This window comes from Platalea leucorodia, assembly GCF_965183815.1.
Source record: "Platalea leucorodia genome assembly, chromosome: 5".
NCBI lineage: Eukaryota > Metazoa > Chordata > Aves > Pelecaniformes > Threskiornithidae > Platalea > Platalea leucorodia.
The window spans coordinates 95,454,066-95,467,643 of NC_138827.1; the positions used below are offsets into that span (position 1 = coordinate 95,454,066).

At 39.5% G+C, this 13,578-nt stretch overlaps 1 protein-coding gene across 1 annotated transcript in view; it reads left to right on the top strand.

Moving 5' to 3' along the window:
* Nucleotides 1-13,578, top strand: part of THSD7B (thrombospondin type 1 domain containing 7B) — a gene marked incomplete at its 3' end in the record, with an annotated part of 273,337 nt that overhangs the window by 79,054 nt on the left and 180,705 nt on the right. The window contains exons 6-7 of the mRNA XM_082312579.1: nucleotides 8,874-9,029; nucleotides 10,734-10,931. Coding sequence (XP_082168705.1) covers nucleotides 8,874-9,029; nucleotides 10,734-10,931 — 354 coding nt within the window. The remainder of the gene's footprint in view (nucleotides 1-8,873; nucleotides 9,030-10,733; nucleotides 10,932-13,578) is intronic.

The window sequence follows — 13,578 nt, forward strand, 5'->3', positions numbered from 1 at the left end:
CGGAGGAGACAAATTTTGCACAAAAAGTAGCACAGAATATGCAAGTGAGCTACCTGTGGTACAGCTCCAATCTGCCCTGTCTGCCCTTCATCTCTGGATACTCCCTGATCCCTGTGCCTGGACGTCCCGTGTCTGGAACAAACTATAGACACAGTGGTGGTTACCCTTCTTTGTACCTCTTTTTTAATGTAAATCTGTTCACTCATATGGAAACTCTTCTAAAGAAAGCAGAAATGCAGATCCTCAACTTATTTTCAAAGCCAGACACTGCTAACGTGGACACACATATTTTCTTCTCTTTTCTAAGCGGGCTTTTCTGCATTGAGCTAAGATTTTTTTGTGACTCTTGATTTTATAAAATGTTATCTGAAATGTGTTTTTCCACAATAAATTTTCCCCACAATAAATTTTAATTAATCTGGGCGAACATCACTAATGATCTCCAGTGTAACAAGAAAAAAGACATTTGGTAAAAGTGTGGAAGAATATTATGCAGTGATCAGTTTATGAAATTCCTCTCCTTGTTTGGCAATACAGCCCTCCTCTTAATCACAATAAATAAGTCCAATAATGTGGGAATTAAAATTGCTCTTAGAGTCTGGGAATGGTGTCTGTGTTTGTGTTCAAACACTTAATAAGCATGTGAGGTTCCTACATTTAATCTTCTTCCTCAGGAATTTTTTACCTGCTCTCCTGAAGGCCAGGGAGTATCCTTTTGTTTTCTAATTAAATTTTGGTTTTTGGATTTATCTGGAGACTATAACTCTTTATCAGTAGTCTTGGGGGATGGCATCCTTTATAAAGTTCTCCAGAAGCATCTCCTCTCTTCTCTGAACTAGTTACCTGCTGTCCCTAGTGACTGGGATTGCTCTTCTCTCCATATTTTCTGTAGCTTTCCAACTAGGGATCTGCCTGCCCTGTCATTCTTTTGTAAAATTTGTGCCTTATATATCTTGACGTTTTTTCTTTTTTACTTGTTTGAATGAGATCCAATTTACCTCTCACTTTCAGAATTTTCTTATAATGTTTTTTTGGAGCCTGTCTGCTTAAGTTTTAATTATAGGACTGAAAAGACCTTTGTGAAATGCTGTTCTTCCTTGAATCTTCTTTATTGTTTATCCAGCATAGTAAACTTGGCTAATAAAATGTATCTCTTATTACCATCTCACTGACAAATCATTGCAGTTTCCTATCTTCTTAATCTTTGTTATTTTCCACCTGAAAATCCACATTAAATTCTCATACCTGTACAAGGTTCTAAAGTTTTGTTTACAATTTTTTTGCTTAATGAGTGTCTCCATCATATTTGTCTCCATATATTTATTTTTATTTGATCTTGCTTTTCAGTAGCAGGTATGTGAGGTAGTTGTGCCTTCATTATTCTTAGATACCTTTTAGCCTTACCCTGCAGAACTATTTCTTACAGAAGTCTTTATTACTTCTATAACCCTCTTTCCTTTGAGAGATATTCAGCCCTCACCTGTTAGTAGACATAATTTCTTAACTTACTTATTCCACCATATTTTGCCAGCCTATACCCATTTTTGCTTTATTTTTAGGATGTAATTCCACCTGGTTCATCTTACATCAGATTTTTTTTTTATAAACTTCTGTGTCACCAGCTGTAGCAGTAAAACCTCCTTTAGTCTGTTTACAATTCAAGACTTAGTAAATACTCCAGTATCTTTTCAGGTCTAATGGTTACTTTCTGATCCATCCCTGTGTGTAGTCCCTTATGTATTTTTGTCTTACAAGCCACTTTACTGACAGAATCCCCAAATGGTCTGAAAGTGAAAGTGTTCCCCTGCACTTTCATCTAAGTCCTACTTATACGAGTCTCAAAATGGTAATTTTATGGCCTTTATCCTTGCTTGTTTTCCACAAAATACTGAGCTTTTTCCCTACTTCTGATAGACAAAAATGTCTAATCCTTTCGTATCTGATGAGTGAACTTTTCAGACTATTCTTAATTCCCATATGGGAGATGTTTTGGCACTGTATTCTGTTTTCCAGAAATTAGTGCCTCTTTGGAGTTGCTCAGAAATTAATTTGAGGACTCCTTCCATTCATATCTTGTATTATTCTATATTTATTCTCATCCCTTTCTTTCTGCCCTTTTGTCTTTTTTAGCTCTAAAATATGCATTTTTGCCTTTTTTGCTCTGTACGTTCTGTTTCCTAATGAGGGTGCCACCTTTTTTTCTCTGCAAGTTCTTTGTTCTGCTCTGAATCATGATATTCCAATGCGTGTCTTCTGGGGGATTAGTGTTTCAAATTGGTACATGTGGCATCTGTTCAATAAACTATGGAAGTAGTTTCAGGAAGAGAAAAATACCAAGGAAGAGTCCTATTTGAGCGTGCCACCATCCCCCGGGGTCCTAGCTGTCTTGTGAGCCACCAGGCCTGACTCTTTAGAAACAGTAAGTTGGTTGTGCAAGTTGTTGTCATTTATGGCTGTTACCATCCCGCATATTTCTTGGGAAAAGACTGCGTTGATGGAGATAAGCTGCCCGTAGGAGTTGGCGCAGGATATGCACTGTTGGAATGAATATGAACCCTGTGTGGAGTATGAGCCCTACATTAAATGCACGCTGGGTTTTTTTTTATTTTTCAAATTTATGCCGGTGAAGCTGCAGGAATGAAAAGATTGATTTACTCTATGGAAATCAGAGTTTAGGGACTTTGATGTTTAAATCCTGTTGTCCTTGTCTGGTTTATGAAATTGAAAAGGAATAGGTTAGAATATATTAGTAATGAGAAAACTTGACTAGGACCATAGTCGGGAGAGAACTGAGGGTCAGAAGTGGTGAGAAAAAAGCTTGGTTCGACTGGCTCGTGGTACAGCAACAGGAGCATCCAGCCCGGGGCTTGGTTGACCTGAATCACAGGAACCATGTTCTCAGGTGGAAGAAACCCCCCCTAAGGATCCCTCTCATCCCAAACTGGTTATTTGTCATTGGGATGACCGAACTGGCTTGAAAAGATGAGAAATACACCTCTGAAGTGTAAAATATATTCAGGCAAGTCTGCATCAGATTTATATTGCTGGGATGCCGAGTTATTGATCTGTAAGCTCACCAAATGCTGAGCAGAATTTACGAGATACAACTCACATAATGGAAAAATAAATATGTAACAGCTGGCTTCTTTGGGGGAAACCCTTTAGAAGCAAGAGAGGAAATTATTTTATTCAGATCGTTGCAGTGCTTGACAGTAGTGTTTAAATGTGTATTTCAAAAATTTTAGTTTGAATCCATTAGGGAAAAAAAAACATTTTCCCTGATGTCTTTTAGAGGTGTAATATTTTCAGTTCTTTCATGTCTAGATACTAATTAAAGTAAAATGAAGAGCATAATGTATAAAAAGACTTTGACAGTTAAAGAAGTGCGCCTTCTAAAAGGTGCCCTGTAAAGAATGTGCCTTCTTTTGTCAACAAGCTATTTGATATTACCATGAAATATTTATGCCTTTATAAATACTTTTATTTATATAGCTGGCTTTGGTATGCTGCAAATAATATGCTGCCCAGTCAGTTCACATGAGATACTAGGTTTTAGTTCAGGGTTTTATCTTTGAAAGCTAAGATTTTAATTGCATTTATATTTTTGTCATTATTTCCCGCCACTGGAACTGGATTAATTTTATTGAAAACAGTGGCGGTTTGTTCTGAGTAATTTTGTCCCGTTGTTATTATGAGGATGGGGAGCCGCATTGTGCTCAAACAATAATGTTGAGTCAGATGAAAAAATAAAAGGATTTGTATGTACGAGGCTACACCACAAACTGGGACACAGGGGAGAGATAACGAAGCCAGTGGTGGCTGGGCTGGTCGTGGAGCAGGAGACGTTCGAGGTAAATCAAGCTTGTGAATTCGGGCCAGCTCTGCGCGGAGCAGCCCTGCTGCTTTCGGGATCCGAGCTGGCACGGCCGTGCCATGAGTGGCCCAGCTTAGCCTGTCACTAGTTTAGCTTTGGGCCACCTGTACCACGTCCCAGTATCATAGACACATCCACAGTGGTGCTTTCTCGTGGTACCGGGACTCCTGCAGTGATGTGGCCTTCACAGAACAGATTTCTGCTCCTTGGTGCTCCTTCCTGTTGAATGAACACTAAGCTTAGCGACGGGCAAAGTTCACACTCTTACGATGCCTGGACAAAGTATATCCCCGCCTTTGGGTTTTCTTCCCTGTTTTCCTTGTGGCTTCTCTCGCCCTCTCTCGCAGTCTGTCCAGTGATTCCAGCATCTGGTGGCCTTTTCCTGATAACAGCCAACAGGGCTCAAACATCCTGGAGAATCCCTTTTTCCTCCCTGTCATTGCCTTCACTGGCATCCCAGCATCCCTGTTGCCGCCACTGTTTTTCCTGGACGCTCTTAGTGACTTGTCGCCTCTGGTCTGCTCAGCCGTGTGACTGCTGGTGGGAAGCCCCATGTTCACTCTGAATTTTTGCCAGATCTGCCGTTTCTGTTGATAATCTCTTCAAATTGTGCTGTAGTGAAACAGCGCAATATCCCAGTTGGGATCGGGATCCCATTGTACGGCAGAGGATATGGACACAGGGAAACTTCTTATTCCACGGAGTGCTAATAATCTGTGCCACTTTAATAAAATTGTGAGGATCTTTATTGTTCTGAAATACATTAAACCGTTGTTGCTCTTGGCAATCCGCTATTAACCCTCTTTCATGCTGTGATTAGCCTTCTATTCATACTTTGTTTCTTGTCTATTAAATAGATTTTAATTGAAAATAGGACTTCAACTTTGTGCCTTGTGGCTTCAAAACTAATTGATTCTTCTTAAAAGCATAAAGGCGCCCTTTCTATCAGGCGTGGGGTGCATTAGGCTTTTTAACGGAGGGGTGCACTGGACTAGGGTTGGTGCTGTTTCCAGGCTAGTTAAATTACATTCACCACTTCTCCTTTGTCTAATCTTTTGTTTTTGCTGTAAAAGCAAGTCTTTCAGGTTAGAGAAATTACTTAGAAATGTTGTGCTGCTTTATCCCTATGATGTTATACTCATGTAGGATTTTTTATAACGCAACTCATTGCTTTGTGATTTTCTCAAGTAATTTCCCTTTGTATTGATCCAAGTGTCTTTGGTTTATAAGTCCTGGCAAAGGCAGTCAGAACTTTTACAAAGATATGCCATCCCTTTCTTGTACCCTGGCAATCATTAATTTGGCTTAGTTTTGCCAAAAGATATGGTAAACAGCTGGATGTATTGCCTTGAGAACTGAATATTAGCTAAAATATGGCTGCACCAGTATATGAGACAGTCCTGATATTCTTTACTTGTATTCCAGATATGTTAGTGATATTTAGAAAGGTCTCATTTAGGTGTTAATATCAGAAATACTTTTTTTTTTTTTCATTGTAAAAGGGAAATAAAGTTAAGGTCCAGGAAAAAAGTGTTATTTACCTCCCGAGGAGCTGAAAAACTTAATTTGAAAGGAATTGCTGCAACCAAAATGCCATCCTATACATTTCTCTCTGTCTGGCCACGAATGCTTTTTTACATAGTGTTGGTATGTATGCCTGCAAGTATGTGTCCGTATGACTATATTCACAGGTAATGTATTTATTGGCTTAAAATTACATTATGGAAATAATCATATCAGAGCTGATTTCCTCTTCCACTCTTCCTCCAAATCACTACCTCAGTAAAAATATATAGGGAAACAAGATACTTTAGAACGCAATTTATTATCTCCTGCTGGTAGCAATAACCTGAAAATAACAGCAAATAGTAAAATTCAAACTCGAGGCAGACACTGGTGCTGGGAACAGCTGTAGTCGCATTTATAAAGGATAGATCCAATATAACAGCTATAGAAATGTGCAATGTTTCAGAGGCTCCCAGATTAGTACTTGATTGCTTTTTCAAGTTTGTTCTATAGATTGGGAAGAACACAGGATTTTAAAAGGTACGAACAAGTGTAATAAATAAGCTGCTACTTGAATCGGAGATATTGCTTCCCCCTCTCGCTCTTCTGTGGCTTCTGCCTTTCCCCTTCCCCCCAAAAAGTGGCTAATATTTTTCCAAGGAAAATAATTACAGAAAAAGCACTTTTTCTATATGAATGTAGGAAAATGCCATTACAAAGTCAATTACTGAGCAAAATCAGAAGGCTGTCTGCTACATTAAGAGAGTCCTAGCAGCTGTGTTCATTTATCATAGGCATAATGTGAGTTTTTTTCCTGAACAGTGCACCCCCAGCCAGGCTACCTGCGCCTTTTTGGAGGCTCGTGTGTCTGAGAATTTTGGCATTTAAAAGATTCACAGAAAAAACCCACCTTATAGTTCATTTAAAAAAAAAAAAAAAAGGTATTTATTAGAGTATGAAAGAACAGCAACAGAAAATCACATCAAGCTTTTAAATAAAACTGATGGAAATCAGAGTTGTCAAACAGATGGCTGAAGAAGGGATGCAACTTTTTTATAAAGGACCAAGCTGGCCCATCCAGTCACTCTGGCTATCGTGCTGGAAAATGTGGCTCTTTATACCCACCCGGTTTTGGAAAAAGGTGCTATTGTATATGCATTTGTTAATGCAGCTTGTTTCTTTTTGTTCTTGTCTTATTCCTGAAGACTTTCACTGGAGGATTGTGGTCAGTGTAGAGTGAGTATAACCTGGCACAGCCCTAGAATATATTTGGATATTTGATTAGAATAGTCTGTGTGTTTTCTGATTTACATTTTACAGAATTTATAGCATTACTTAAGGAAGTGGGTAAACAAGCAGTCTTATTCTAGTGACAAGTAGGATGTTGGTCCTGGGAAAAGAGTTCCCAGTGCTAGAATTAAATAGGGCATCGGGCAGAGGGAGGAAGAGGAGCAGGGAAGTGGTTGGCAGGGAGAGGAAGGCAGGGTTTTCCTCCAGAATAGGAAGGAGTCTTCCCTGAGTCTGGGATGGCTGGTAGGCTCAGCCTACCAACGAAAACCTGCCCCTTTAACTTTTTGTAATCAATATTTCTTGTTTTTCTTTTATCCAACCTCAATTTAAAATACCCTCGGCACCACTGGTTGTAGCTGGTTAGTTTTCAAGGCAGGAGAACCAACCTGCTTTATCTAGTGACTTCCACATTTAGGTAGTTAAATTGCAATATAGAAACAGGCTAAAAATCAGCGAGGGGGAAAGAGCCATTGCTAACGACGACGCCTTGAGTGAGAGCAGAGTAGGAGTGGACTTTATTCCTTGGGTTGACCATGCACACTCAAATTTATTGCCTTTCATTTCTTCAAGTGAACTCTCCAAAAATGGTAGTTTTGCAATCCTTGATGCTGAAAGACGGGTTAAGCCATGCATGAGGCTTCTTGGTAAAATAAGTAACTCTTATCCTTAAAACTCTAATATTTATCTCATTGTGTCTGTCACTTCACTTGCAAGGTCTCTAGAAAAGTTCTGTTTATGTTAGCATTCAGGTGAATTGGATCTATGCCACCTTGTTGTAATCTCTAAATGAACATGTCAAAGGCCTTACAGTGTTTCAGAAATCGTTCAGAAAATGGTCTTTTTTACTAACATATTATCTTTCAGCTTAGAATTAAATCACATCTGTTGTTTAATCCTGTTATTCTGATAAGTTGGAATCGTAAGCACTGATATTGGTCTTAAGTCTCAGCTTCAGGATGTGCAAATCAAAATTTATTGGGATTTTGAGCACTGAAATCTTGTGTTTAAAATAAAAAGTTGTGGTTTTTTTCAAATGATTGATTTTTAAGAAAATGGTAAAATACCAGAAAAAGGAAAGATTGCTCATATACTGGACATATTTTTATAAATTCTTTTCAAGTCAATTCCATGCATGGAAGCAAAGAAAAATAGACATTAAAAATAAAAATGAGGATAAAGCAAACTCAGTAGCTATAAAAATTAATGAAGTCTTGGTAATACCATGGCAGAGTAAACTCAAAGAAGCCTTTGCCTTTTGAAAAACTGCTTTGATATTGATTTATCTAAAGAGACAGCCAAATTCAGCCCATAATGTAATTAAAATGCAATATCAGATAATGACTCAGAAGATAGATTTAAGTCTTTCCCCTTCTTTTCCTTCCTCCCTCTGCCCCGAATAAAAAGGCGAGGGAAGTTAATTGAAACTAGAAATCTCTTATGATAAATGAAAATACAAAGGGAATCATTTATTGTCAGTATCAATAAAACTGGTACTTTGGCAGAGTTTGGGGTCGGCTCATCTCACAGATGAAGACGTTTGGAGATCCACGCCTGTCTTGGGTGCAGGCAATTCAAGTAAACGTCTCACCGCCCAGGCAGGAAAGATGCTTTCTCCATATGCCCGTGTAGAAGAAACAGAGAGCTCTGCTCAATTTTATTGAAAGTAGATGAAGAAAATTCAAAGGTCTGGATCCTGCATCTGTAATCTGGAGGTGGCAGCGCCGCTGAAGGGGATGGGTATGGGGAGATCCCCCCGTGCTCAGGCTTTTGTCACCTGCCTCTGCCTGGCTCCCAGTTGCAGCGTGAGCTTTTTGGATTTTCTTCTTATACGTCTTTCTCTTCAGTATGGTGTAAAGAGGTCTCCTTGGCCATAAATGCGGGTGATTGGATTCCAGTTTGTTGCTTCAGCATTATAGAAAATCAGCACTGAATTTATTATTAGAGCACCTGTTTACCATTAAGCATAGTCTTAATTGGCCTGCTGAATATGGATGGTTTAGATAAAACTTTATGTGCCTTGCTCAACAGAGGATTAACTTTTTGCTCTGGGAGACAAGACCCTAAAAAAGTACTGGGTTTTGCTGCATTTGGGAAAGCTAAGGCCAGCAGTAAACTTCGGCACTCCGTGTGTTGGTCGGGGCAAAGTTACAGCCCTGCTTTTCTTTTTTTCCTCTTTTTTTTTTTTTTTTCCCCTCTCTCGTAGTTGTTAGACCAGTTGATGGGAAGCTATGCCTGGGTCCTGCTCCCTCCACCTCCCAGCTGTGTAACCTGCCGTGCCCGTCCGAGTGCGTGGTGTCTGCCTGGTCGGCGTGGGGCCCCTGCCTTCACGAGAACTGCCAGGACCGCCAGGGAAGAAGAGGTGATGGCTGCTCTCCTGTATCGCTTGCAGCATTGGGGGACCTAAAGCGCGTGATGGAATATTATGATAAGATTGCACAAGCAGTGGTGTCAAATTCTACATTGGGAGCTTAATGTATTTTTTTTTTTTTTTAAATTAATCTAACATAGGATGAAGCTCTTAGTTGTGTGTACAGGAGTGGAATATGACCTTTAAAAGCTTTTTGCAGTTATTCTTGAGAGAAAAAAAAAAAAACGAACAGATAAGATTTTCAGCCTGATTCAGATCCTTTTATCCTGCACTGAACTTGTAGAAAAGGAGGATTTCTTGGGTTAGCAGCTGCAGACCTCCATAGTGCCAGGCTGTCCCTCTCTGATCCCCCTTGGAAGTCCTGCTGCCTGCCTGGATTCGAGGGCAATGCTTGGGTGAGGTTGGAAGTGAGGTGTATCCCACAGCCCTGCCATCTTGGAGTTAGACTGAGCCGAGAGATTGTTCTCATTGTTCTGGGTTTAGTTTAAATTCCTGGGAGAAGAGTATGCAAATATAATTTAAACCCCTGGATCTTAATTGACTAGCGTACATGTTTGTTGCTGCAACACTTTAAGATTCATTGCAGAGCCTTTCCTAAGGCTCTAAGTTGAAAAGATGACTCTTGGAGTTCATGTCAGGGAACGAATATTATTGTTTGGAAATTATACTTTTCTGAAAACAACGTAAGTTTTTGAAGTGATTGGAGCTGGTCAGAATTTTTCAAATTAAAGAAATAATAAAAAATATATGGTTAAATATAACGATCTGCAAAACCATTTCATTTTTAAACTGTTTTGAATGATTTCTTTTTGCTGGTTTGAGAACTGTGGAAGTTTGGTCTGTTATATTCTCTGGAATGTTTTTATTTTTCATTTTCTTTTCTGTTTCATGGCCAAGGCATTTCCCTGTGGCCTCCAGTAATGCTGTGTATTTGCCCCTTGTCTGAGACTGTTGTAGGAAAGACCAGCATGCCTTTTTTTCTGCCTTTCTTAGAATTCTGTGTCATTTACATAACAAAACATGCTGAAAGATACTTGCGTATTAGTTCTGCATTTTATATAGCAACATGACTTTTGGTTTTGTTCAGAAGGAGGTAGATTATGTAATCAATTCTTTCATTATTTCTGTAACCTTTTTCTTCCGCTTTACATTTGAATCTTCCAATTTAGTAGGATGTCATTTCAGAGAGGTCTGATATGCATTATGTATCAGAAATCCTTATATCTTCATAAAGCAGAATACTAATTTCTTAGTAAACTGCTCTGCTGTATTGCAAAACAAGTCTTTTCATTAGTGGATTTCCAGGCAGAATATAGATGTCCTTTATATCTTCAGTTCCTTAACTGTTTCGCTCGTTTTATCTTAATGTTGTTCTTACATTAATATATGCATCAGTGTCAAATTCCTATATTTGGACATGTGTATTTCTATCTAATATTGATGAAAGGGAAAAAGAAATGTGAAAAATGTGGGTTGTTGGAATCCTTTACACACTGTTAGATTTTGCATGCCCGGACTGTGAGCACGTACAGCCAATTGGCATCCCAATCAATTCAGTTTGTAAGTAAGTGTGGTGCTCTTGTTTCTCTTTATATCCCCCAGTTCCAGATGCCCTATATAGTCCTCTTGCTACTAGATTATTGGTATAAATATTTCTTTGCTGTTGTCCAGTTAATTCAGTTTCTCTTTTTCCAGGCTTTAGAATGAGACAAAGGCAAGTGATCGTGGATGCGGTAGGCACGCTGGCAGGTTGTCCGCATTTAATTGAATCTATTCTTTGTGAAGACCCGGTGTGTTACGAGTGGATCATTTCAGAAGGAATATGTGTGACTCACCATGGAAAATGTGGACCTGGAAACCGCATGCTGAAAGCTGTATGCAAGAACAAGAAAGGTGCGTAGTGGTATTGTCTTAAAAGCCCCATAGTTTTTTGTGCCTCCTTCTAAAATGGCATTCTGCTGCAGAGCAATTGGGATCATTTATAATAGCTCCTTACTGAATTTTTATGAAACTTTCAGATTTTTGGGTTGACTGTGATGCTCATGAAAGCCCAGTGCTGATCTTACCTGGGATTTTGCTTGGAGCCTTCTGTTTTATTTTATCCCAAAGGAGATGGCTCACCAGTACAGGTCATGTGTTGTCACTGCTGGCCTTATCATGACAAAAGTGGGATACCGATGGCCTGGTTCTCCCTAGAACCCTTTTTTTTTTGCACATCTTGTGCTCAAGTAGGGCTGCCACTGAGGCCAGCAGCACTGGGGGCATTTAGAAAATTAAACTGGCCCCTAGAATTTCTTTTATCCTCACTTTTTAGTGTGCAGTCTGAATGTTTATCTCTTTATGATAACCCTCTTATAATCATGAGAAGGGATGCTCGGTTGTGCTGCCAAAATTAATACAAGAATTAGATGCAAATGAAATGGTCGTACTAAGTAATATTTTACTTGGCAGCAGATTGAGACCTGCAGTGTGTTCAGTTTACAAGTTGTTAATAACGAATAAGTACATTTTTATATGACGTTTACAAACAACCAGAAAGATCTTATTTCTTGTGCATGGTTTGAACCTCAGCCAAAAGTTTCATTTCTTGATAAGGTCAGTGTTGTCAGAACTTGAGATTCAATTACATGGAGCATGATTTTGCAGTCCTTAGTCACAGTGAGACTGTGCTATCATCTCAAAAGTGGTAAAATTGTGGAACTTTAGAGCCTGATATTATATCTGAAATGGAGAATTCTTTTACATGGTGCTCAGACCGATCACAGGAAACAATTTCAAGTTGATAACAAGAGGGGTTAATTGGCAAGTCGTTTAAAATAGTGTGTCGTTTACAAGGCATTAGAATCCGACAGAATAAAATGATGGCTGCTTTGTCTGAAGAGCACAGATCCTTCTGAAATACGTTAAAAATACACGTGATTTTCCTGTAAGTTTGTGAAAATGGGGCAAAAAAAACCCTTCAACTGTTATAAAACAAGAAAGTTAGAATATACTGGAGAGCAGAGAGCTGTCTCTGGATTTGGTCTGAGTGATCTCTTCCGATGTGTGATCGTAACTGTAGGTCCGGTCCTGCAGTGATGTGTGCAGATGGAGGCTTGTATTGCTAAGGAGCACCATGTACTTCATACTGTTAAAACTGTGCCAACATCCATTTTTATGCTCCAACTTGCGACTCGGAAGGAAGGCATATAACATGGCAGATGCTCGTTGATCTCTGATCAAACTGTACTCTGTAGCTATGATCCTTAAGAAGCCGTGCCTTTGAAGTGTCTCTTTTTCACTTAGTTGTTCAACAAGACATTGGAAGTCTTTCAGTACCCTTTTCCACTTCAATTACTCTGTGCATGTTCTAGTTACAAAAAAAAACCCAAAAAGTTGGGACATTCTTCCAGCCCAGCCACCCCGAGGCAAACACTGTCACTAGGTGTGATCGTTGTCCAGTTGTAATTGAGGTTTCACAAGGAAATATCCAGATCACTAGGCAGATGAGAAGCAGTGGTTAATACTAGTTTTAAACTCTTCTGAATTTTTGATCCAGTAGGATAGGATTGGCAGAGTCCTTAAAGTTGAAAAAAAAAAAAGTCAATTTGTTTCTTCTTCTGTCAATCCAGTAATACATCCAGAAACTAAGACCTTATTGCTCTCTACAACTGCCTGAAAGGAGGTTGTAGCGAGGTGGGGGTCGGTCTCTTCTCCCTAGTAACAAGTGACAGGACGAGAGGAAACGGCCTCAAGCTGCGCCAGGGGAGGTTTAGGTTGGATATTAGGAAAAACTTCTTGACCGAAAGGGTGGTCAGGCACTGGCACAGGCTGCCCAGGGCAGTGGTGGAGTCCCCATCCCTGGAGGTATTTAAAAGACGGGTAGATGTGGTGCTTAGGGACATGGTTTAGTGGTGGACTTGGCAGTGCTGGGTTAACAGTTGGACTCGGTGATCCTTTTCCAACATAAACGATTCTATGATTCTATGATGAGTTGCTTTGTTGATAACCTTTTTTCCTTCTGTAATGTTCTCTTAACTAGATTCCCATTGCAGTGAGCGGTGTATTTTCTTGGATAAAAGCTGGAGTAAACGGCAGAGTTGCATAAAGTGTTTTGCCTAGAATAGTTGGTCAGTTGGTAGGGGGAAGCCAGTAGGGAGTCGTGTGAAACTGTGAGACATATCAATTACAGGTAAAATAGCATAAGGCCTATACTAATGCATAGCATTATACAGTTCAAAATTCTGTGCAAGCAACTGCTCTGCTGTGAAAGCATTTAGGGTAGCTGCATTATGTGCTGGTATTTTCATTTACTTAAGCATCTTTCGTAGAATTCAGCTCCATATCCTAAAATCCAGTCTTTTATCCAGTCATTCTGTCATCCGTGCCTGGCATTCTTGCTCAGTATTCCCACTGAATGCCTAAAGAGACAAAAAAATACATTCTTTTGGACCCCGTTAAATGACAAAATCCCATGTATCGTCCTCTTAACAACAGTTCATTTGGGCCTGAAGTATGTTGATTAGGGTACTTTGGGTCTTCTGTGTATCCCTGCCTGCAA